At 65.3% G+C, this 23,345-nt stretch overlaps 1 protein-coding gene across 3 annotated transcripts; it reads right to left on the bottom strand.

Moving 5' to 3' along the window:
• Positions 1 to 700: 700 nt before the first annotated feature.
• On the bottom strand, positions 701 to 21,677 carry COL2A1 (collagen type II alpha 1 chain). 3 transcript variants are annotated; one of them, XM_075075807.1, is made up of 54 exons: positions 21,488 to 21,677; positions 17,538 to 17,738; positions 16,765 to 16,781; positions 16,484 to 16,516; positions 16,308 to 16,340; positions 16,136 to 16,189; positions 15,903 to 16,004; positions 15,747 to 15,824; positions 15,487 to 15,531; positions 15,350 to 15,403; positions 15,199 to 15,252; positions 15,014 to 15,067; positions 14,867 to 14,920; positions 14,718 to 14,771; positions 13,609 to 13,653; positions 13,439 to 13,492; positions 13,262 to 13,306; positions 13,083 to 13,136; positions 12,891 to 12,989; positions 12,657 to 12,701; positions 11,747 to 11,845; positions 10,527 to 10,580; positions 9,977 to 10,084; positions 9,837 to 9,890; positions 9,642 to 9,740; positions 8,731 to 8,784; positions 8,551 to 8,649; positions 8,415 to 8,468; positions 8,182 to 8,235; positions 7,865 to 7,918; positions 7,689 to 7,742; positions 7,533 to 7,577; positions 7,136 to 7,234; positions 6,912 to 7,019; positions 6,779 to 6,832; positions 6,645 to 6,698; positions 6,503 to 6,556; positions 6,349 to 6,402; positions 6,164 to 6,271; positions 5,971 to 6,024; positions 5,829 to 5,882; positions 5,330 to 5,491; positions 5,124 to 5,231; positions 4,581 to 4,688; positions 4,291 to 4,344; positions 4,083 to 4,190; positions 3,510 to 3,563; positions 3,294 to 3,401; positions 3,050 to 3,103; positions 2,762 to 2,869; positions 2,387 to 2,675; positions 2,063 to 2,250; positions 1,512 to 1,754; positions 701 to 1,392 (listed from the first exon to the last, which is right to left on the bottom strand). In XM_075075807.1, the coding sequence occupies exons 1-54, from the start codon at positions 21,570 to 21,572 to the stop codon at positions 1,246 to 1,248; spliced, it is 4,458 nt and encodes a 1,485-aa protein (XP_074931908.1). In that variant the 5' UTR covers positions 21,573 to 21,677; the 3' UTR covers positions 701 to 1,245. The 3 variants fall into 3 exon arrangements, with proteins under 3 accessions (XP_074931908.1, XP_074931909.1, XP_074931911.1); XM_075075808.1 differs by having other exon boundaries at positions 17,538 to 17,729; XM_075075810.1 differs by lacking the exon at positions 17,538 to 17,738 and having other exon boundaries at positions 21,488 to 21,676.
• Positions 21,678 to 23,345: the final 1,668 nt, after the last annotated feature.

Raw genomic sequence — 23,345 nt, 5'->3', positions numbered from 1 at the left:
TGTTAACTCTTGCGGGGTCAGCGGGCTACTTAATTCTTTAAAATAGTAAAAAAAAAAAAAGATTATACTATTGAGGCTTTTCCTCTAATTAGCAAAGCCTGTTTAAGACTTGACATATGTAACTTTTTACGAAAGCGTAAAGGCGCAGCTGCGGTACGAGCCAGCCTGCGCACGCGATGGCTGCGAGCTCCGCCGCCTTCGGTGTTGCAACGCGCGTCCTGAAATCGCGTTTTCGCCTGCGCCAAGTGGGACAAATCCCGTGGGGAGGAGGGTTAAAGGGCACCCCCTCGCCGTGCTCGTGCCGATTCGCCTCAGGATCGGTCCCAGCGTCCCCCTCCCCGTTGGTTTTACTGGTTTCCTTTAACCGGTGTCCCGAGCGCTCGCCTTGACTCACCCCGGTTCTGTTCAGGGGTGCGATGGGACGAGACATCCCTCAACGGAAACCTTGCGGCTGCTGTGTTGGCTCCCGGGGTTTCAAGATTTTTTTCACTTAAAATGGTTTTCCCCTCCCTTTTTTTGGCTTTTTGGGGGGTTTATTTGGTTTGGGGTATTTTTTTCCCTTAGTCTGAGGTAGCCTCAACCCAGAAAAGTTGGAGATTTGACCCAAAACCTTTCTTTATCACGGCTGAGAAATGGGGAGAAAGGAGTTAGACGGCAGCAAACGCCTCCGCGCGGCAACAAGAACAAACCCCAGCTCGACTTGTACTTTCCACCAAAAGTTTTTTTTTTTTTTATATCAACTGATGTTAAAAAATACAGACTTGTTTTACAAGAATAGCACCATTTTTTTTGTTTTTCTCGTATTATACATTAGCACTCCTGCTGGTGATACACGGGGTGGGGAGGGAAGGGGGCGGGAGGGGATTCGTGATACCTGGATTTGCGAGATCCCTTTTGCAGGGAAGGGCCATCGTACCTGCCAGTTAGATTCCCACCTCCACCTGACCTAAAAAATAGGTCTTACAGGAAGAGAATAAATAAATAAGACTGTGGGGTTTTTTTTTATTTCCCAGCCTGCCCAGACGGCGTTGGAAAGAGGCGGTGGTCCCCGACGGAAGGCCGTGAATCGAGGGGTCGTTGCAGCCATTCAGTGCAGAAGTCGTACGAGCGATTGGAAAGTACTCAGGTCCTTGGGGGCGGGTTTGGGTTTTTAGTTTTCTTTTACGGTATTGGGCTGGATTTAAAAAACAAAACAAACCAACAAACAACAACAAACAAACAAACACACAAATAAAACAATTCTTTTTACAAGAAGCAGACTGGGCCAATATCCACGCCAAACTCCTGATCGGCTCCACCAATGTCCATAGGTGCAATATCTACAATGGGCAGGCGCGAGGTCTTCTGCGATCGGTACTCAATGACTGTCTTGCCCCATTTACCAGTGTGTTTCTGGGGAGAAAACCAGGAGGGATGTTATTAGATGCTCTTGAGCCTTCCGAACCAACAGCAACCCCACGAGTCAAACCCCAACTCATCATCCTTTCTCTCGCAGCGGCCCACGGACTTACCGTGCAACCGTCCTCCAAGACGCTGTACGTGAACCTGCTGTTGCCCTCGGCTCTGATCTCCACGTCGTTGGATCCCTGGATGAGGATGGCTTTCTTCAGGTTGCCCGTCTCCTCGTCCATGTAGGCGATGCTGTTCTTGCAGTGGTAAGTGACGTTCTGGGAGCCTTCGGTGGACAGGAGGCGGAGGAAGGTCATCTGGATGTTGGCGGTGTTGGGAGCCAGATCTTCATCACCATAGCTAAACTGGAGGGAAGAGGCGAGACATTAAAACCCGCGGGTGTCGCAACAACCCTATTTTCAGCCGCCTTTTGCGGGGACTTCCATACTTTATGTTCCTAGATGGCTGCAAAAAATCAAAGCCCAGCTGACCCAACTCCAAGCTTTCAACATCGTCCTCTAGAACAGCCAGTCCCTCGTATAACATCCATCAACGTAACCCCAAGGAAGGACATCCCACCCCTCCAACCAGACACCCGACACCTTCCCCTGCTCAACCTCCCTTCCCGCTCCCAGTGCGCAGCACCAGGCCGGGGAGGGGGGGACACACTTACGTGGAAACCGCCGTTGATGGTCTCTGCGAACCAGACGTGCTTCTTGTCTTTGGTCTTGCTGGTCCACCAGTTCTTCTTGGGGATGCTGCTGGGGTTGGGGTAGACGCAGGTCTCGCCCGTCTCCATGTTGCAGAAAACTTTGATGGCGTCCAAAGTGCAGCCCTGGTTCGGGTCGATCCAGTAATCTCCTGCAGCGGGGGAGGACAAACGGGGTGTGAACATGAGGTTTTGAAGGTCAGAATGAAGAGCGTTGTGGACCTCGCCGTCCTCTTGGTGCTGGGGGAGAGGGACAGGAGGGGAGGAGGGAGGGATGGAGGCTCTTACCGCTCTTCCACTCAGGATGGCAAAGCTTGATGTCGCGGCAGGTCCTGGCTGGGTTCTTCTTGGAGCCCTCGGGGCTGCGGATGCTCTCAATCTGGTTGTTGAGGGACTTGAGCGTGGCGTCCACCTCGACGTCGTGCTGCCGCAGGCTGCCGGCGGCCTCGTCCGCCCGCATGTAGCGGATGGGGTCGGGACCCTTCTCCGTCTGACCCAGGCCAGCGAAAGCTGACATGTCGATGCCAGTGCCTGGGGGGCCAGGAGGACCGGGGGGACCTGGGTTTCCGGGAGGACCCTACAGGGGGAAGAAGATACAATGCTGATGGGCTCTTTTGCGAGCTGGACCCCCTCTTCTCTGCCACCGCCAGAGTTTTCACTCACCGCAGGACCTGGTTCACCACTTCTTCCGCGGGGGCCGGGAGGACCGATGGGGCCAGGCATGCCGTTGGAGCCATCTTTGCCAGAGGGGCCGACAGGGCCGGGGGGACCCTAGGAGAGAGCCCCAAATGGGGGAGGGGGTCAGGTCGTTGCAAGGAGGCAGGGAAGGTGCTGGGGAGCCGATAGCTCCTGCCGTTCCGTTAGTGAGCGAGGCAGGCCACCTGGGGGGGCTCGAGGATGGGGGTGCCTCCTTTTCCTCTCATCTCCCCAAATGCCACGGGCAGGACTTACCCTGGGACCGGAGGGACCCGCGGGACCAGCAGCACCTTGGTCTCCAGAAGGACCCTGAGGAGGAAGCGAGGGTGGATGGTTATAGCTCTGTGTCCACCATCGAAGGATGCTCAGCCTTTGCAGGGGCTTTGCATGGGCTCAGGGCTCCCTCCACAGCTGCAGAGACCCCAAAGGAGCCACATCCAGCGCCACAGCAAGATATGGGTGGGGGGCTGAGTGCTGAGATCCCAAAAAAACCACTTACGGGTGGTCCGGGAAGACCCTGCAGACCAGTGAAGCCACGGTGGCCCTTCAGGCCCCTCTCTCCAGCCTCTCCTGTCTCACCCTTGTCACCACGAGGGCCTTGGGGACCCTGGAAGGGGAGAAGGGGACATGTCAGGCTCAGGGTGGCAGAACCCAGTGTGCCCCAGGACCCCGCGCATCACACACGGGATGCCCCGATGGGCTCAGCATCACTCACCGGCATGCCTCGAGCACCAGCAGGACCAGCAGGACCCATGGGACCTTGTGCACCCTGGGGAGAGAAAGGAGGGCAGTCAAAAGGGGCCAGGAGCACAGGCTGCTGGGGGGTGCCCTGCGTCTTCGGGGGTGTCTGACCCGGCTGCTCGCAGCACCAGGAACCGGCAGCTGCCAGCACTGAATGGCATCTTTAAACACTCTCAGCTGGAGCATCCACGCCGAGTAACGAACCTTGCAAACAAATACCCTGGCAGATTTTCCCCCGGTTAAGCCTCCCGGCGCTTACGGCTCCCCGGGCAGCGCTTGTGCGTAGGCAGAGCCCCGAACTGGGCTCTTGACGCTCATGAATCCTCAGGAAGATGCTCGGAGCCGCTAACGGCAGTCGGGGCACTGCTGAGTTAGCGACAGCCGCTGACGGCACCCGCCTGGCTCTCCCAATTACTCCAAGTAGCTAATTGGTCCCGGGGGGCCACTGCTATTTCTTCATTTATCTGCGCTCAGGGTGGTTCCTGTCTCCCCTAACAAGACCTCAAACCCAATGAGCCGTTTCCCTCGCCGACGCGCCGGCACTCACCGTCTCGCCTCTGTCTCCTTGTTTGCCGGTGGGACCGACGGGGCCGGGAGCGCCGGGGGCACCGGGAGCACCAGGGGCACCTACGGGACCGGTCTCGCCACGATCGCCCTGCACCGAGACAATGGGATGGTCAGACCCGCGGGGTTTCCAGCTGGGCAAGAAGGCACGTGGGTAGCGAGCACTGGAGGAAGCGCGCGGGCACGCTCACCTTCACGCCGGCTGCGCCGTCTCGGCCGGGGGGTCCATCAGAGCCGGGGTTACCCTGGGGGAAGAGAAGAAATTAAGTCTTGACCCTGGGATGGAGCAGGACATGCGCAAACTCCCCTTTCAAAGCAAAAAAACGTCAGGGAAAAGGTGCCAGCGATTGCCAGAAGCTGAGTTACGGAGCAGGGCTCTCCGGCTGCGGGATCAGCGATGTCCGGTGCTGCCGCTGGGGATACACCGGGATACGCCGGCGGTACCGTCCTGCTTCGCCCGCTCCCTGCCCCTGCTGCCTACCTCACGCCCAGGTTCACCAGCGGGACCCGTCAGACCAGGGGGACCCACGGGGCCGGGGGGGCCGCGGTCGCCAGCAGAGCCGGGTGCTCCTTGTTTCCCAGGTTCGCCCTAAAGGAAGGGAAAATAAGAGACGACGTGTGTGAGTGGGAGATCCCAGCGCAGCCCTTCACCCAGCGCTCGCCTCGTTTTAAGGCTGCCGGACTCCTCTGCCCAAACAAGCATCCATTATTGCCCAGCCCCCATGCCGCTGGCGCCAGCAGCTCCTGGTAGCTTTACAAAACCCCAAACGTCACCCAGGATTGGGGTCCCTGGGGTGCTGGAGCTGCACCCCAGAGCGCTGGTGGCCCCCTGACCAGCTCGTTGCAGCCCCCTGAGGCTTCAGCAGCCTCTGAGCTGCCGCACAGGCTTCAAAGCACCCAAATTCACAGTGCTGAGGTTGGGAAAGCCAAGCTCAGCCGCTCTGGCTGCTCTCAGCAGGGAGGATGCTCCGTGGGGTAGGGGGTGGGTGGAAGGGGCTGAGCCCGGGGAGGGGCGACGACTCACCGATGGCCCCGGCAGCCCAGGGAAGCCTCTCTCACCACGCTGTCCGGGAAGACCGACGATGCCGCGCTGTCCTGCCAAACCTTGGGGACCTGGGGGACCGTCAGGACCCTGTTGGGAGGCAGAGTGGGGGGATCAGACCCAGCGGGGTGGTGGCAGGGCGCTGAACAAGCATGGAGGGATGTGCCCCCCCAAAAAACAAAACCTACCGCGGGGCCGTCCTCGCCGGGTTCACCTTTCTCGCCAGGGGGGCCAGCAGGGCCTTGGAGACCGGGGTCACCGGCACGGCCCGGGGGACCGGCATCACCACGAGCACCCTTGGGACCATCTTTGCCAGCAGAGCCGGGGGGACCGGGGGGGCCTGGGTTACCCTGTGGCGGGGAGAAGACAGGGTTAGTGCAAATGGAGACGGCTTTTCCACCCTCATCACCCGCATCCTGGCACCGCTCGGGGCTCCAGGTCAGCTCCTGGGCTCGAAGAACCTCAGGAAAACCCCTTTTTATGGGCTGATGAGCTGCCTGGTGCTGACTCCCTGGTACGGAGCAAGCAGCATCTCCCAAGCCCCCAACCCCAGGGGTGAGCAATCCTGGCTGCTCCCCGAGGCAATCCCAGCTGCTCCGAAGCCATCCCGGCTGTCCCCAAATGATCCTGGCTGCTCCCAAGTGGTCCTGCCTGCCCCTGAGCGATCCCGGCTGCCCCCTGACTCACGTTAGGGCCGGGTGGTCCCACGCGGCCAGCGGCGCCGGGGAATCCGGTGGCTCCCTGGGGATGGAGAGGAGAAAGGCGGCTCACACACTGCACTGCACTCCCCCCAGCCACCCCCTCCCGCAGCCCACCCCTCCATACTCACAGGGGGACCCTGAGCACCCCGAGCTCCTTTGGGACCAGTTACACCAGTTGGACCCTGGCAAGATGAGGAAAATGGGTTAGAAACATGCCGGAGGGGGAACTGCAACACGCCTGCCAGGCGGTGCCCCAAATTTCCTGGGGTAGGGACCACTGTGGGGTTTGCCCCCAATTTCGGGGTACCCCAGTGTACCCACCTGCGGGCCAGGTGCGCCAGAGGGACCTTGGGGACCGGGAGCGCCGGCGTCACCCTTCTGTCCGGGCTCTCCTTGTTCGCCTTTGGCACCAGGTTGCCCGTCGGCGCCCTGCAGGGAAGCAGCCGCCGTGAGCGGGTTGAGCCGACGCTGGACCCGTGCCGGGGGGAACAGGGCCAAATACTCACCGGGGGGCCAGCAAATCCAGCAGGACCGGGGGCACCGGGCTCACCGCGCTCGCCCTGAGGGGGAGAGACGGGAATTAAATGGTGTGGGGACAGGGGGAGTGAGGCCAGTGGGGGCACCACCAGCACCCGGGGGCTGTGGGGGGATGGCACTTACGGGGGCACCGCGGGCACCGGCAGCGCCGGATGGACCAGGGGGGCCGGATTCACCCTGGAAAAGAAAAGATGGAGCGTTGGGGAGGGGTGTGGATGGCATCTCCCTCGGGTGGGAGCGGCCGAGGGGCTGCCTGGGCTCTCACCTTCTCGCCGTTGGGGCCAGCAGGGCCGGGGGGACCGATGGGACCCGTCAGACCCTACAGGGGAGAGACAGATGAGGACGAGACCACCACGAGCGTCCCTCGCCGGCCACCCGCCACGTCCCCATCCCACTTACGCGTGCACCGTCCTTTCCAGGTGCTCCCTCGGGGCCCTTCTCTCCGACGTCTCCCTGCGGGGCGAGATGGAGGCGGTGTGAGCCGAGCTGAGACCTGACACTGCTTGGGACACCTCTGGGACCCCCCACTTACCCGGTCTCCCTTGGGACCGGCAATGCCAGCTGCTCCTCTCTCACCGGGCATTCCTTGCAGCCCTGGGGGACCCTGGGCGCCGTTGGGGCCAGCCGGTCCGGTTGCACCCTAAAGCAGAGCAAAAGTGCAGTTATTGGGGTGCCAACCCCTGCCCCCGACGTGCAGAACCCCAGCCTCACGGTTCCGCTGGTGGCACCGAGCCCTGTCCCCTCCTTGTCACCCACCTTGGGTCCGTCGGTGCCCGGTGTGCCGGGGAGACCGCGGGGACCTTGCAGCCCTTGTGCGCCGGGAGAGCCACGTTCACCGGGGAAGCCGCGTTCACCCTGGCGTGGTGGGGGGGACAGCGTTAGGAAGAGGCCATGGTGCCACGGTGATGGTCACGGTGCCCTCTGCACGGATGTCCCCAGGGACAGAGGGCAGAGCATCCACCCTGCACTGCCCCGAAGGGACTGGGATGTACTGGGAAGAGAGGGGATGGGCTGCGGTGGAGGCTGTGGGGGAGCCGATGGCCCTGGATGGGGGTGACCAAGCTCCACTGACCCCTCAAGCTCCCCCCAAAATCCCCCATGGGACAGGGAGAGGCATCCTGTCCCCACAGCCAGGAGGACGGGTGATACTTACTCTGGGACCAACAAGACCGGGGGCACCGGCTTCTCCAGGAACACCCTGCAGCAGAGGGGAAAGAGAGTCAGGGGTCAGTCCTGGGGGCTGCCAGGGGTCCTGACCCCCACTTTGCAGCCAGGGGATGTGTGGGAGGAGGGAAAAACGGGGCCTCACCTGATCTCCGGGTTTGCCGCTCTCGCCGGGGGGACCTGGTGGCCCGGGCAGGCCCTGGGAGGTGAAAGCAGCGGCATTAGCACGGTGGCAGTGAGAACCGCAGGGACGGGGGCTTGGGGTCAGCACGAGTATCACCCCGACCCCGGCACCCCAAACCCCCCCTTCCATGTGCTCACCTGGAAGCCGGAGGGACCGGGAGCTCCTTGTTCTCCCCTCTCGCCCGCAGGACCCTGCGGGAAGGACAGTGATGAAGGACCCCAAAACCTCCTGGGGTGCAGGTTTCACCCACCCCAGGATTTTGGGCAGAGCCAGAATAAGGGGGGGGATCCCAAAATCCCCACGCCCCAACACCACAAGGGCTGGGGAGCGTAGAGGCTCCATCCCCAGCAGACCAAGGGTGGTCCTTTGCCCAGAGCCGGGGTGGGCTACAACCCCCCAACCCCCTCATTTCAACTGGGTTTTGGCCCTGAGTGAACAAGGCTGTAACACTCACGGCAGGTCCCGGGGGGCCGGCAGCTCCTGTCTCACCGTCCTTGCCAGGGAGACCCTACGGAGGAGGAAAATCACCCAATGCTGAGCTCCGGGCGCGACACTGCAGACCCCGCTTCACCCTCCCCATGCCTCAGTTTCCCCACCCAGAGACCGCAGATGCCTCGGGGACTGCGATGCTGGAGCAACCCCAGGATTGTTTTTGGGGGGTGCAGCGAGGGAGGGAAAACAACTCACCCGCAGCCCTGGAGCACCAGGGAGTCCTTTCTCACCAGCCTTTCCAGGCTCGCCCTAGAGGGAGGAGAGAAGCCATGGTGATGGGCTCCACGTCCCAGCGCAGCCCCGTTTTGGGTAGAAATCGGTCGATACTCACATTAGCACCTTTGGGACCGGGGAAACCCATCACGCCGGGCTGGCCACGAGCTCCCTGCGGGCCGGGGGGGCCGGGGCGTCCGTCCTCGCCGGGAGCACCCTGCGGGGACAGGGACGTCAGCAGGGACCGTGCTGGGTGCCGGTGTCCGCCCCGACCCCCCCACCCCAGAGCATCACTTACGGTTGGGCCGACTTTGCCTTGAGGACCAGCATCACCTGGGCGGCCGGTGAGACCCTGCGGCGGAGGAAAGGAATTGGGGGGCTGCGGCAGCCGGCCCCGAGGCGGGGGGACACCAGGCACGCTGTCCTGCCCAGCTCTCAGCCGCTGCTCCGGGCCTGGAGCTCACGCAGGGGCCGCAGGGGTCTGCCTAACCCCAGGAGCATGGTGGCTGACCCCGAAGAGCATCTTCACTCACCCCCAAAGAGCATCTTAACCCCAAACAGCATCTTTGCTAACCCCAAATGCATCTTAACTAACCCCAAAGAGCATCTTAATTAGCATCAAGGAGTATCTTTGTTAAACCCAAAGAGCATCTTCACTAACCACGGAAAGAATCGTAACCCGAAAGAGCACCTTTGCTAACCCCAAATGCATCTCTGCTAACCCCAAATACATTTTATCTAACCCCAAAGAGCATCTTCATTATCAACAAGGAGCATCTTTGCTAACCCCAGATTGCATCTTCACTAGCCCCAAATGTATCTTTTATAGCCCCAGAAAACATCTTAATTAGCACCAAAATGCAACTGAACCAACCCCAAAGAGCATCTTAATGTCAAAGAGCATCTTGGCCAACCCCAAACACAGCTTATTGACCCCAAAAGCACCTTATCAACCCCAAAAGCAGCTTATCAACCCCAAATGCACCTTAACTGACCCCCAAAAGCACCTTATCAACCCTAAAAGCACCTTAACCGACCCCAAAGAGCCCCCTTGCTGACTCCAGCAGGTCCCACCAGCGTCGCCGCTGCCCCCACTTGCTCCTGCCCCAGCCAAGCCCCCCGCCCAGCACAGCGGGGAGCCCCCATCCAGGCAAACCCCTGCTCTCTGCCCCCTGCGGGGGTGCGGGATCCGACCCCCCCGGCTCTTACCCTGGCTCCGGGCAGCCCGGGCTCTCCAGGGCGCCCAGGGTCGCCGGTGGCTCCCTTGGGACCCGCGAGGCCAGCGGGGCCACGCTCGCCTGGAGCACCCTGTGTGGGGTTGGAGGGGGGAGAAGGGGTGAGATTGGGGGTTCAGGGGGTGGTCACCCCACTTGAAACCCCCTCCCCATATCCTCAATGTCCCACCTTTGGTCCAGCCAGCCCATCCTGTCCAGGGAAGCCACGATTGCCGGGAGCACCCTAGGGAGGAAGAGGAGGATGAGTGAAATTGGGGGGGAGGTTTTGGGGGGCAGCACCTCACTGGGGGGCTGTGGGGGGCCACGCACCCTCTCTCCAGGTGGTCCCACAGGGCCGGCAGCTCCGGGTTCACCACGGGCTCCTCTCTTGCCTTCCTCGCCAGCCGGCCCGGGGGCACCTTGGGGTCCTGCGGGTCCCTGAGGAAGAAGAGGAAAAGGGGTCATGAGGAGCCTTCCTCCCCCACGGAGTGCTGTGGGGGAGCTGCCTGCACACCCACCCCACCCCCAATAAATCACAGACCCCAGGGGTGCCGGGCAGGAGCCCCTTGCCGTGCCACGTGTCCCGCCGGCGCCGGGGCTCGGCGGCCGCCGCGGCGGGGATCCAGCCCCTCGCATTGAGGCTGGTTAATGAAGCGAGGGGGGAATGTCCCCGGCGGGGGGGGGGGGCACGAACACAGCGGCTATTGTTCCCCTGCGGGAGGGGGAACGCTGCCCCTCGAGGGGCCTCGTTAGGGGAAGAGGTTCGTTAGATGCCGACGAGATGCTCCGGTCCCAGATGGGGAGCAAGGGGCCGTGGAACGGACCCCCCCCCAGCTGAGGTGGGGGGTGCTGGAAGTGGCCCCCCTGCCCCAGGACTCACCGTCTCGCCCTTCGGTCCCTGTTCGCCTTTGAAGCCTGCGATGCCGGGTTCTCCCTGCGGAGCGAGAGGGCGGTGGGGGACGAGGCCGCAGCGCCCCACGGCTGTCCCTGTCCCAGGCCCCAGGCCCCTCTCTAGGCCATAGCCCCATCCCTGTGTCCGTCTTGCTTGTCCCCATCCCCATCCCGGTCCCCCTCCCAGTCCCCAACCCAGCCTTGCCCTCGCTTTCACTCCCGTCTGCATCCCTGTCCCCATCCCTGTCCCCATCCCTGTCCCCATCCCTGTCCCCACCTTCGTTCCTGTCCCCCATTCCTGCTCCCGTCCTTGTCCCCAAGCCCACAAGTACCTTTGTCCCACCCCATCCCTCTCCCCATCCCGGTCCCCATTCTGTCCCTGTCTCCATCTTCATCCCCATCCCAGTCCCAACCCCCTTTCCTCTCCCCCACTCCTGTCCTCATTCCTGACCCCAGCCTCAGCCCTGTCCTTGTCCCTGTCCTTGTCCCCATCCCTTTCCTCCTCATCCTCATCTCCATCCCAGCCCTTTCACCTGTCCCTGTATCCAACCCAACCCATCCCCTCCCTCTCCCCATCCTGTCCCCACCCCACCCCCATCCGTCTCCATCCCATCCCATCCTGTCCCCATCCCATTCCCATCTCATCCCAGTCCCCATCCTGTCCCATCCCCATCCCACCTCCATCCCATCCCATCCCTATCCCACCCCCATCCCAGTCTCCATCCCATCCCATCCTGTCCCCATCCCACCCCCATCCCATCCCATCCCGTCCCCAACCATCCCATCCCCATCCCCATCCCACCTCCATCCCATCCCATCCCTATCCCACCCCCATCCCAGTCTCCATCCCATCCCATCCTGTCCCCATCCCACCCCCATCCCATCCCATCCCACCCCCATCCCATCCCATCCCGTCCCCAACCATCCCATCCCCATCCCCATCCCACCTCCATCCCCATCCCATCCCCAGAGGCCCCTTTGGGGACCGGGGGTGGGTGACCTGGGATTGACCCAAGGGTGACTGGGGAGGAGACCCGCAGGGGTTCAGGAATGGGGGCGTGGCCTGTGGCAGAATGGGCGGGGCATGCACAGAGCAGGTGGGGCCTGTTGGCATTGGGAAGGGCGTGGTGGCAGTGGGTGGGGCCATGTGGTGGTGGGCGGGGCCAGGGCAGGGGTCCCCATCTCCAGGGGCTTTTGGGGGGCTCTTACCGTCTGTCCCTTGGGTCCCAGTGGGCCGGTGGCACCCTGGGGTCCGGGTGGTCCGCGGGGGCCGGGGAAGCCTGGAGCGCCGGCGATGCCTGGGGCGCCCTGTGGGCAGCCCGACACCGTCAGGGGGGCACGGCCCCGTGTCCCCCCATGTCCCCTGTGTCCTCCCGCCTCCCACAGCCCCCCCCCGGTGTCCCCAGCACCCCCAGCGTCCCGCATCTGCCAGCATCCTCACGTCCCCCAGCATCTCGTGTCCCCGCAGTCCCCAGCGACCCCATGTCCCCCAGTGTCCCCACACCCCACAGCGACCCCATGTCACCCAGTGTCCCCCAGCATCCTCCATCCCCTGGTGCCACCCGCCCCCCCAGCAACCCTTGTCCCCCAGCATCCCCACACCCTGCAGCATCCCCATGTCCCACATGCATCCCCCATGTCCCCCCGCCCCGCATCTCCACATCCCCCAGTGTCCCCCACAATGCCCACACCCCACAGCATCCCCATGTCCCCATGTCCCCCAGTATCCCCCAGCATCCCCACACCCCACAGCGACCCCATGTCCCCCAGAATCCCCACAACCCCACAGCATCCCCCATGTCCCACAGGCATCCCCCATGTCCGTCCCCCCCCGCATCCCCACATCCCCCAGCGTCCGCCAGCATCCCCACAGCAACCCCATGTCCCCCAGAATTCCCACAGCCCCCAGCGTCCTCATGTCCCTCAGCATCCCATGTCCCCCAGCGTCCCCCAGTATCTCCCAGCATCCCGCATCCTCCGATCCCCCACCCCTGTGTCCCCTCCGACACCCAGGGTCCCTTTGTGCCACCACATCCCAGCTCAGCCCTGAGTAGCCCCTCCCCACACAGGGCCAGGCCCCCCCCGGGGCTCAGGACACCCCGTCCCCATCCATACTCACCGCTGAGCCCTTCGCACCGGGGATGCCGTCAGTCCCTGGGTTACCCTAAAAGAAGACACCGCTGAGCCTGGCTCTGCCCCCCCGTGCCTCAGTTTCCCCACCGCCAAGCAGAGGATGACCCCTTCCCCCCCGCCACTCGCAGGATCAGCCCCGTCCCCATGGCTCCCAGGCCAGGGGACATGTGGGGACAAGCCACCGTGGGGAGGGGGACACACAGCAAGTGACAGCACTTACAGGGGCGCCGGCAGGGCCAGGAGAGCCGGGGGTGCCGGATTCGCCGCGGGGACCCTGGGCACCCTCGGGACCTCGTGCGCCAGTGGGACCAGCTTCACCCTGGGGGGAGGAAAGACGGGGTGAGGGTCGGGGGGGGGGCAGCCGGTGCCGTGCCTCAGTTTCCCCCGCTGGGAGCAGCCCCTTCTCCCTTACCTTCGAGCCGGGGGCACCAGGGAAGCCGGGGGCTCCGGCTGGGCCGACAGGTCCCTGAGGGTGAGAAGAGCGTGAGGGTCTGTCCAGGCTTTGGGGGGTCCTGGGGGACCCTGCTGTCCCCCCATGGGGTGACACGGGGTCCAGCAGCCCAGGAAGGAGCCAAGCAGCCTTTCACTTACAGGGGGTCCAGCTGGGCCGGGGAGACCATCGTTGCCACGTGCACCCTGGGGGCAGACGGCCGGGGGGAGTCACAGGGGGCATCACGGGGGGGGCGGGGGAACCACTCCCACCGGCGACCCCTCGCCACCGGGGTGCTACCGGGGCGCCACGGGTGACCCGGGCGGCGTCACACTCACCGCAGCACCGGAGGGGCCGGGACGTCCTCTCTCTCCAGGCAGCCCACGGGGACCCTGGGGGGGACATGGCAGCAGGTCGGGCTCTGAGGTGCCCAGCCGGGGCTGGGGGGTGGGCAACACCCCCCCCACCCGTGCCTCAGTTTCCCCCTTTTCCCAGCCTAAAGACTCACCATGGGGCCGGGGGAGCCGTTCTCGCCAGGTGAGCCGGATTCACCCTGTGGGGAACGGCAGAGAGGGTGAGCGCCCGCGTGCAGCCCCCCGACGCCACAGGGACGGTCACCCTGCCACCCCCAGAGCCATGGGGACGGTCACCCTGCCACCCCTGACGCCACGGGGATGGTCACCCTGCCACCCCTGACGCCATGGGATGGTCACCCTGCCACCCCCAGAGCCATGGGGATGGTCACCCTGCCACCCCTGACGCCACGGAGATGGTCACCCTGCCACCCCTGACGCCATGGGATGGTCACCCTGCCACCCCCAGAGCCATGGGGACGGTCACCCTGCCACCCCCAGTGCCACAGGGATGGTCACCCTGCCACCCCTGATGCCATGGGATGGTCACCCTGCCACCCCCAGCGCCATGGGGACGGTCACCCTGCCACCCCTGACGCCATGGGGACGGTCACCCTGCCACCCCTGACGCCATGGGATGGTCACCCTGCCACCCCCAGCGCCATGGGGACAGTCACCCTGCCACCCCTGACGCCATGGAGATGGTCACCCTGCCACCCCCAGAGCCATGGGGATGGTCACCCTGCCAGCCCCAGAGCCACAGGGATGGTCACCCTGCCACCCCCAGTGTCACGGGGATGGTCACCCTGCCACCCCCAGCGCCATGGGGACGGTCACCCTGCCACCCCTGACGCCATGGAGATGGTCACCCTGCCACCCCCAGTGCCATGGGGATGGTCACCCTGCCACCCCCAGTGTCACAGGGATGGTCATCCTGCCAGCCCCAGTGCCACAGGGACGGTCACCCTGCCAGCCCCAGTGCCACAGGGATGGTCACCCTGCCACCCCCAGTGTCACGGGGATGGTCACCCTGCCAACCCCAGCGCCATGGGGACGGTCACCCTGCCACCCCCAGTGCCATGGGGATGGTCACCCTGCCACCCCCAGTGTCACAGGGATGGTCATCCTGCCAGCCCCAGTGCCACAGGGACGGTCACCCTGCCACCCCCAGCGCCATGGGGACGGTCACCCTGCCACCCCCAGTGCCACAGGGATGGTCACCCTGCCAGCCCCGATGCCACGGGGATGGTCGCCCAACACCTACCTTGGCTCCAGGAGCCCCTGCCTCTCCCTTGGCGCCGTCCAAGCCGGGATAGCCCTGGGGACAGAGATGGTGGGGATGGGGGGTGTCACCCTCTGTGTCACCGGGTGATGGGGACACCACGGGTGCAAAGGGGGGACACACACACTTACCCGGTGGCCTTTCACTCCAGGGAGACCGGGGGTCCCGGGGAAGCCACGAGCACCCTGTGAGCAAGCGGGGAGAAAGCTGGTTGGGGGCAAAGGTGGGGGGCTCCATCCCAGGGGGGCTGGATCCATCCCGGGGGGGCACTGCCTTACCTGGGGGCCGGGGGGGCCGCGCTCGCCAGATTTACCAGGTTTGCCAGTCTCGCCCTGCAGGGAAATGAGGTGGGGGGGTGGGAAATAAAATCACCCTTTGGCTTCTGGCTGGGGCCATCGCTGCAACGAGCTGCCCGTTCTCAGCCAGGGTTTGCTGCCTGACACCAAAGCAGCAAAGGACTCACATCGTCGCCGGGTTTCCCGGGTGGTCCCGGTGGTCCCCGGGGACCCATCGGACCCTAAAGGGGACAGAGAGGCAGCGGGTGAGTGGGAGCTGGTGGGTGGCACGTCCCCAGGCCACGGGGGGAGGGGTGGGGGGACGGAGGGGACACTCACAGCAGCGCCGGGCTCGCCGGGCTCGCCGGGGTTGCCTTGAAATCCTTGGGGACCCTGGAAGGGAGATGGTGGCATCAGCAGGGTGGCGGGGTGCCCACCCAGAGACCCCCGAGCCTGGCGGGTGGGGGGATACTTACGGGAGCACCGGAAGGTCCGGGGGGGCCACGGGGTCCCATGGGGCCCTGGGGTGGGGAGACAACAGCGTCATGGTGGGGGAACAAGGTGTCCAACCCCTCCCCCATCGTCTGCCAAACCAGCGGGGGTCCCCCCAAAATGGGGATGATCCCCATCGTTGGTGACACGGGGTCCCCCATGTCCCAAGACAGGACCCACTGCCACGTGCCCCTGGGGTGCGTGGGGGGCTCCCTGGTCCCGGGGACGGGGGGGTCCCTCTTACCATGGGGCCCTGCATGACGCCCATCTGCGCACCTCCAGCCTTCTCGTCGAAGCCCCCCGCCATCTGAGCCGCGAAGTTCTGCAAGGGGAAGCGGGCTGAGCACGCCGGCCGCCCCAAAACCCCCGCGTTTCACCCCAAACCCCCCTCAATACTCACCCCACCGAGGCCAGGGGGGCCGGGAGGTCCAGGGGGGCCAGGGGGGCCGGGATTTCCAGGGGTGCCGGGTTCTCCATCCCTGCCCCGGGGGCCAGGAGCACCCTGTGGGGGTGGGGGGGTGGGTAGAAAAAGGGAGTCATCATGCAACGAGTGTGTCAGTTCTCTGCCGCAGCGCTCCACTGGTGCCGGGGGAGGGGTGTTTGCTGCGGGGGGGGTGGGGGGTACACTCTCACCTTCTCCCCCTTCTCACCACGGTCCCCTCGTTGTCCCTGCTCGCCTGCCGGGCCCTGCGAGAGGAGGAGTGGGGGGGGTCAGCTCTTCCCCCTGTGCCCCCCCCCCCCATCAATCCCACCAACCCCCTCCCACAAATATTCCAGCAATGCGCCCGGAGAAACGCGCTCCCACCTGTGGTCCCGGAGGCCCTCGGGGTCCTACGACCTGTGGGGGGGTGGGAACATGAGGGTTGGGGTGAGATGGGTGCAGGGAAGAACACCCCCCCCCCAGATCATCCCCGCAACAGCGGGGCCCCCTGTTTTGGGGGTCCCCCTGACTTCCCTCACCCCCCATCCTGGGGGACTTACATCTTTAATGTCACCAGGTTCGCCCTTCTGTCCCTGCAAGGCAAAGCATGGGGTTAGCCAAGGGGGGGGGCGTCCCCAATCACACCCCCCCCCAAATTTCTTCCCCCTCCCCAAGGTGACAATCCCCCCCCCCAGAAGGTAACAAACCCCCCCCAGGAGGTGACAACCCCCAAGCCGCTTGCTCCATGCAGATACCCAGGGGTCCTGCCTTGAGCCCCCCCTCATTTTGGGGGAAAACCCCAGGAATTTGGGGCCCCGGGGGGGGGACACACCAGCCTCACCTTGGGGCCAGGTTGCCCTGTTGGAAAAACAAAGAAATAAAGAGAAATTAGAGGGGGGGACGGGTCGGGGGGGGGGACACACACGAGGCGCCTCCATCCCCAGCCCGGGGGGGGGTGATGATGCTCCTGGGGGGGCCTGTGGGGCCAAACCGGGGGGGCACAGGAGCGCGGGGGCTCCCCCGAAGCGGGGAGGGGAGCGGGCGAAGCAGGGTTCAGCATGCGGGAGTGAGGCCACGCAGTTTTTTGGGGGGGGGCAGCTGGGTGGGTGCTCAATCCTTCACACCCCCCCTCAAGAGGGGGCACGGAAGGGTTAAAAAAGGCAACTTTGGGGGTTTGGGGAATCGGGGGGGGGGGGGGTGTCACATCCCTTCCTGGGGTGGCAGGGGGCATTTTTCCATCATTCTGGGTGAATTAACACATTTTTGGGGATGGAAACCCTGTTTGAATGTCCCCTTTGCTGGGATGCCCAAGGGGGGGGGGCGGTGTCCATGGCTGCGACCAGCACCACCCCCTGCACCCCAAACCCATCCGCTTTCGAGGAATTTTATTTTAAAAAAAAAAACAAAAAACAAAATCCTCCAGGCTTTGAAGCCAGCTGCCATTTGGGGTGAAAAAAAAAGGGATTTTTCCACCCTGGGATGATTTTTTTTACCCCGCTGGGGGCCCAAGTTGCCTTTTCCCTGGGGCTCCCCATGGATGTTCCCCCCCCTCAAGCCCATCCATGGCCGGGTAATTTATTTATTAATGGAAGGAGGGAATAAATAAATTACAACCGCTGGGTTGGTCAGTGGGACATATGGGGCAGCACTCTCCGAAGGGGATTTCGGGGCTGGGACAATCCCGCAGCTCCTCGCAGATGATCTCGTCGCAGAGGACGGTCCCCGTGTCGCACACGCAGATACGGCACGGCTCCGGCTTCCACACGTCCTTATCGCTATAGCTCTGCCCGTCCTGCAGGCAGCTGCCTGCTTCGGCTGCGGGGAGAAGTCGGAGGAGGGCGGGGAGGGGGGAAACACGGCGGGGAGAGGGTGGCAGGGTCGGGGCGGGGGGGGCACACAGCGGGGGGAAGGGGGGGGCCGCTGTGATGGAAGTGGTGGCACTGCCACCCCATTGATGATGAGATGACCCCACACACACCCCCAAACTCCCCTAGTTTGGGGGGGGGATGAGGAGGAGCGAGGCCCCCCCCCCCCCCCAGGGGGTCCCGGCGCAGCGGGGTGGTGGCTTAGCGAGGGGTTTCCAGCCTGAAGCACGGGGTACCCCCCCCCACCCCGGGACCCCAATGGCACTCAGTGTCCCCCTGTCTTGGAGGCACTTAGTGTGTCCCCACAGCCCCTGCACCTCTGGGGGGCATGGCAGCGTCCCCAGGGTCTCTGGGGGGTCCCCAGGCTGTACCCGTGGGTCCCCCAGAGGTACCCCAGGGTCCCCAGGAGGGCCCAGGTCTCCCCAGGCTGTACCCGTGGGTCCCCCAGAGGTACCCCAGGGTCCCCAGGAGTGCCCCGGTCTCCCCAGGCTGTACCCGTGGGTCCCCCAGAGGTACCCCAGGGTCCCCAGGAGTAGCCGGGTCTCCCCAGGCTGTACCCGTGGGTCCCCCAGAGGTACCCCAGGGTCCCCAGGAGGGCCCAGGTCTCCCCAGGCTGTACCCGTGGGTCCCCCAGAGGTACCCCAGGGTCCCCAGGAGTGCCCCGGTCTCCCCAGGCTGTACCCGTGGGTCCCCCAGAGGTACCCCAGGGTCCCCAGGAGTAGCCGGGTCTCCCCAGGCTGTACCCGTGGGTCCCCCAGAGGTACCCCAGGGTCCCCAGGAGTAGCCGGGTCTCCCCAGGCTGTACCCGTGGGTCCCCCAGAGGTACCCCAGGGTCCCCAGGAGTGCCCGGGTCTCCCCAGGCTGTACCCGTGGGTCCCCCAGAGGTACCCCAGGGTCCCCAGGAGTGCCCGGGTCTCCCCAGGCTGTACCCGTGGGTCCCCCAGAGGTACCCCAGGGTCCCCAGGAGTAGCCGGGTCTCCCCAGGCTGTACCCGTGGGTCCCCCAGAGGTACCCCAGGGTCCCCAGGAGTGCCCGGGTCTCCCCAGGCTGTACCTGTGGGTCCCCCCGAGGTACCCCAGGGTCCCCAGGAGTGCCCGGGTCTCCCCAGGCTGTACCCGTGGGTCCCCCAGAGGTACCCCAGGGTCCCCAGGAGTGCCCGGGTCTCCCCAGGCTGTACCCGTGGGTCCCCCAGAGGTACCCCAGGGTCCCCAGGAGTGCCCGGGTCTCCCCAGGCTGTACCCGTGGGTCCCCCAGAGGTACCCCAGGGTCCCCAGGAGTGCCCGGGTCTCCCCAGGCTGTACCCGTGGGTCCCCCAGAGGTACCCCAGGGTCCCCAGGAGTGCCCGGGTCTCCCCAAGCTGTACCCGTGGGTCCCCCAGAGGTACCCCAGGGTCCCCAGGAGTAGCCGGGTCTCCGCAGGCTGTACCCGTGGGTCCCCCAGAGGTACCCCAGGGTCCCCAAGAGTGCCCGGGTCTCCCCAGGCTGTACCCGTGGGTCCCCCAGAGGTACCCCAGGGTCCCCAGGAGTGCCCGGGTCTCCCCAGGCTGTACCCGTGGGTCCCCCAGAGGTACCCCAGGGTCCCCAGGAGTGCCCGGGTCTCCCCAGGCTGTACCTGTGAGTCCCCCAGAGGTACCCCAGGGTCCCCAGGAGTGCCCGGGTCTCCGCAGGCTGTACCCGTGGGTCCCCCAGAGGTACCCCAGGGTCCCCAGGAGTGCCCAGGTTGCCCCAAGCTGCACCCCAGTGTGCCTAGGAGGTGCCCTGGTGTCCCCAGGCTGCATCCCAGGGTCTCCAGAGGTGCTTAGAGTCCCAGGGATGTGTCACAGTGTCCCCAAGAGGTACCCCAAGGGTCCCCAGCAATGCCCAGGGGTCCCCAGGCTGCACACCAGGGTCCCCAGGAGGTGCCCCAAGATCGCTGGGATGTGCCCTGGTGTCCCCAGGGACCTTGGAATGTGCTGCTGTGGCCCCAGGAGATATCCTCAGGGCCCCCGGAATGTGACCCAGAGCCCCCAGGAGATGCCCTGGTGTCCCCAGGGTCCCCAGGATGTGCCCTGGCATCCCCAGGGTCCCCAGGCCAGACCCCAGCATCCCCAGGATGTGCCCCAGCACCCCCAGGACGTACCCCCAGGTCTGGACCTCAGTGTCCCCAGCTGCACCCTGTGTCCCTGACCAGACTCCATGTCCCCCGGCTGTACCCCCTGTCCCCAGCTGCACCCCGTGTCCCCAACTGTCCCCCACCACCACCCCAGCGTCCCTGCCGTGCCCCCTGCCCCATCCCATCTCCTACAGCCCAGGCTGTCCCCACACTGTAACCTGCTGTCCCCAGGCTGCACCCCCTGTCCCATCTGTACCCCATGGTCCTAATGCTGTGTGTCCCCCCCATCCCAGGCTGTCCCCCTCTGTCCCCTCAGTGTCCCACGCTGTCCCTCTCCATACCAGGCTGTCCCGCCCGCTAGCCTTAAATGTTCCCCATCCATCCCACACCCTCCATGCTGTCCCCCACTCTCCTTGTGCTGTCCCCCAGTGTCCCCACGCTGTCCCTCCCTGTCCCATGCCATCCCCCCTTGTCCCCCTCTCCTTGTGCTGTCTCCCCCATCCCATACTGTCCCCCCCACCCCCCAGACTGTCCCCCTCCACTACCCTGAAACCTTCCCCAGCCATCCCACACTGTCCCCCTCCATCCCACGCTGTCCCCCAGTATCCCCACAGTGTCCCCCACTCTCCTTGTGCTGTCCCCCAGTGTCCCACACTGTCCCCCCATCCTAGATTGTCCCCTGCCAGTACCCTTAAACTTTCCCCATCCATCCCACGCTGTTCCCCGGTGTCCCACGCTGTCCCCCTGTTCCCCCACACTGTCCCCCACTCTCCTCGTGCTGTCTCCCCTGTCCCCCCACCGTCCTCCCCATCCCACACTGTCCCCCTCCGCTACACTCAAACTTTTCCCAGCCATCCCACGCTGTCCCCCCGTATCCCACGCTGTCCCCCTGTGTCCCCACGCTGTCCCCCCGTATCCCACACTGTCCCCCTGTGTCCCCACACTGTCCCCCCGTGTGTCCCCACTGTCCCCCACTCTCCTTGTGCTGCCTCCTCCATCCCACACTGTCCCCCTCCGCTACCCTCAAACTTTTCCCAGCCATCCCACGCTGTCCCCCCGTATCCCACGCTGTCCCCCCCGTATCCCACGCTGTCCCCCCATGTCCCCACACTGTCCCCCCGTGTGTCCCACTGTCCCCCACTCTCCTTGTGCTGCCTCCTCCATCCCACACTGTCCCCCTCCGCTACCCTCAAACTTTTCCCAGCCATCCCACGCTGTCCCCCCGTGTCCCCACACTGTCCCCCCGTGTCCCCACACTGTCCCCCTGTGTCCCCACGCTGTCCCCCCGTGTGTCCCACTGTCCCCCACTCTCCTTGTGCTGCCTCCCCCATCCCACACTGTCCCTCTCCGCTACCCTCAAACTTTTCCCAGCCATCCCACGCTGTCCCCCCGTATCCCACGCTGTCCCCCCGTGTCCCCACGCTGTCCCCCCGTATCCCACACTGTCCCCCCGTGTCCCCACACTGTCCCACGCCGCCCCCCTGCGAACACACACACACACACGCACACACCCCCCCGCAATCCCGGAGCTCCACTCGGGGGCGGGGTGTGGGTGGGGGGTCGTGGGTCGTGGGGGGGGTTTGGGGGGGGGGGGGGTCCGGTACTCACGGAGGTCTCGGTCCTGCGCGGCGACGGCGGCGAGGAGGAGGCTGGCGAGGGCGGCGGCGAGGCGGAGCGGGCGGCGGCCGGGCATGGCGAGGCGGCGGCGCCCCTCACCGTGCGTCGGGCCGAGCAGTGCCCGCACCGCCCCGCCGCCGCGTATATGTCCCGGCGCGGCCCCCCGGGCCGTGTAACCCGAGCCGGGCCGGCCCCCCCGGCCCTCCTCCGGGACGGCACCGGCGGCCAGGGAGGGAGGGAGCGGGGAGGGAGGGACGGGGGGGGACGGGGCTGTGGGAGCCCCCCCCCCCCCCCAATCCAGCACCCCCCGGCCCGGCTGCGGGGAGCTGCGAAGGTCGGGGGGCGACCGAGGGGGGAGACACCCCCCCCCCCCCCCGCCCCGCCACCATCACCCCATCCCCGGGGGGGGACACCCTCCCTTCCATCCCGGGGGTCCCGGGAAGAGGGAACCCCCCCACCCCTGCCATCTCATCCCATCCCGGGGGGGTGAGACACCCCCCCTCCCAATTCCTTCACATCCCCGAGAGCCCGGGGTGCTGATCGCCCCTCCTGGGGGTCCCTGGGGGCTGAGACACCCCTCCTCCCCCATTCTGGGGGTCCTGGGAAGACGGAGACCCCTCCCATTCCATCCCATGCCGGGGATCCTGGGGGGCTGAGCCCCCCCCGCCGCCTCCATCCCGGGAACCCCGGGGGGGGCTGATAGCCCCCCATCCCATGCCCGGGGTCCCTGGGGAGACTGAGACCCCATCCGGGGGTGGTGGTGGTGTGCTCTAGGGGGCCTGAGGCCCCCATCCTATCCCGGGGGTCCTGGAGAGGTCGAACCCCCTCCAACACAAACACAGGGGGACCTGCCCCCCTCCCCAGTTCCTGACCCAAATCCCCCTCCCCATCCTGTGCCCCCCAGACCCAGCTCCCCCATCGCAGCCCCCCATCTCTGCCCCGGTCCCCCCAAAATCCTTTTGCCCCCCCTATTTCTGCTTGATTCATAGGAGAAAGAGGGGGTTCAAGGGGGACACAGGACACAAACACTCCCCCCACCCCACCCCACCCCCCCCCAGCTCAGTGTAGTCCCCCTCATCATTCCTCTGCCTGAAACTGGGCCCAGGACCACCACAGCCCCCCCCCCCCCGCCAAAACAGGGGGGTGTGGGGAGAGCCAGGACCCAGCCTGATCCAAGGGACCCCTTCCAAGCCCCCTTCCCCCCGCCCTCAGGAAGGGGTTCAGGAGGATGGGGGGGGGTGTCCCTGCACCCCCAAGGCGGTGGGGGGGAGGGCACTGTGGGGGCTTTGCAGTGGGGCTGGGGGGGGGGGGGGCGACACACTTTTCCCAGCCCAGGGACAACCTCCAAAGCGGGGGCCCCCCCCGCCACGTGCGCACCCCAGCTCTGTCTGGCCCCCGCACTGAGGGAGGGGGGGACCCCGGGGGTGGGCAAAGTGGTGACATCTGGGGTCCGGAGCAAATGGCAGGGGGACATCCCACCCCCTGGGCCACCCCCCCTACCCCCGAGGGGGGAGGGTGCTGGGTGCAGTCAGGTGATGGTGGGGGCCATTTAAAAGGGCTTTGGGGCTCCCCCCAGCAGCCCCAGGCCCTGCTGCACCCCCCCCCATGCCTCCCAGCTTGGCAGCTGAAAGGGGTCCCCAAAAAGGGGCTCCCCACCCACCTCCCTTCCACCCACCACTCACAAATACCCTGTGAAAATAAAAGGGGGGGGGGGGGGGCTGTTTGGGGTGGTTTTGATGTTGGGGTTCATAGATCTGGGGGGTCAATGCCGGGGGGGGGGGGGCTCCATCCTGCCCTGGGCCAGGGTGGTGGGTGCTGCCCCCTCTTCTCCTGGTGGGGAAGGAAAGGG

The sequence above is a fragment of the Phalacrocorax aristotelis genome, chromosome 26 (genome assembly GCF_949628215.1).
Source record: "Phalacrocorax aristotelis chromosome 26, bGulAri2.1, whole genome shotgun sequence".
In the NCBI taxonomy this organism is placed as follows: domain Eukaryota; kingdom Metazoa; phylum Chordata; class Aves; order Suliformes; family Phalacrocoracidae; genus Phalacrocorax; species Phalacrocorax aristotelis.
Note: the sequence above shows the minus strand (reverse complement) of the source record. Positions and strands in the feature narration are given on the sequence as shown.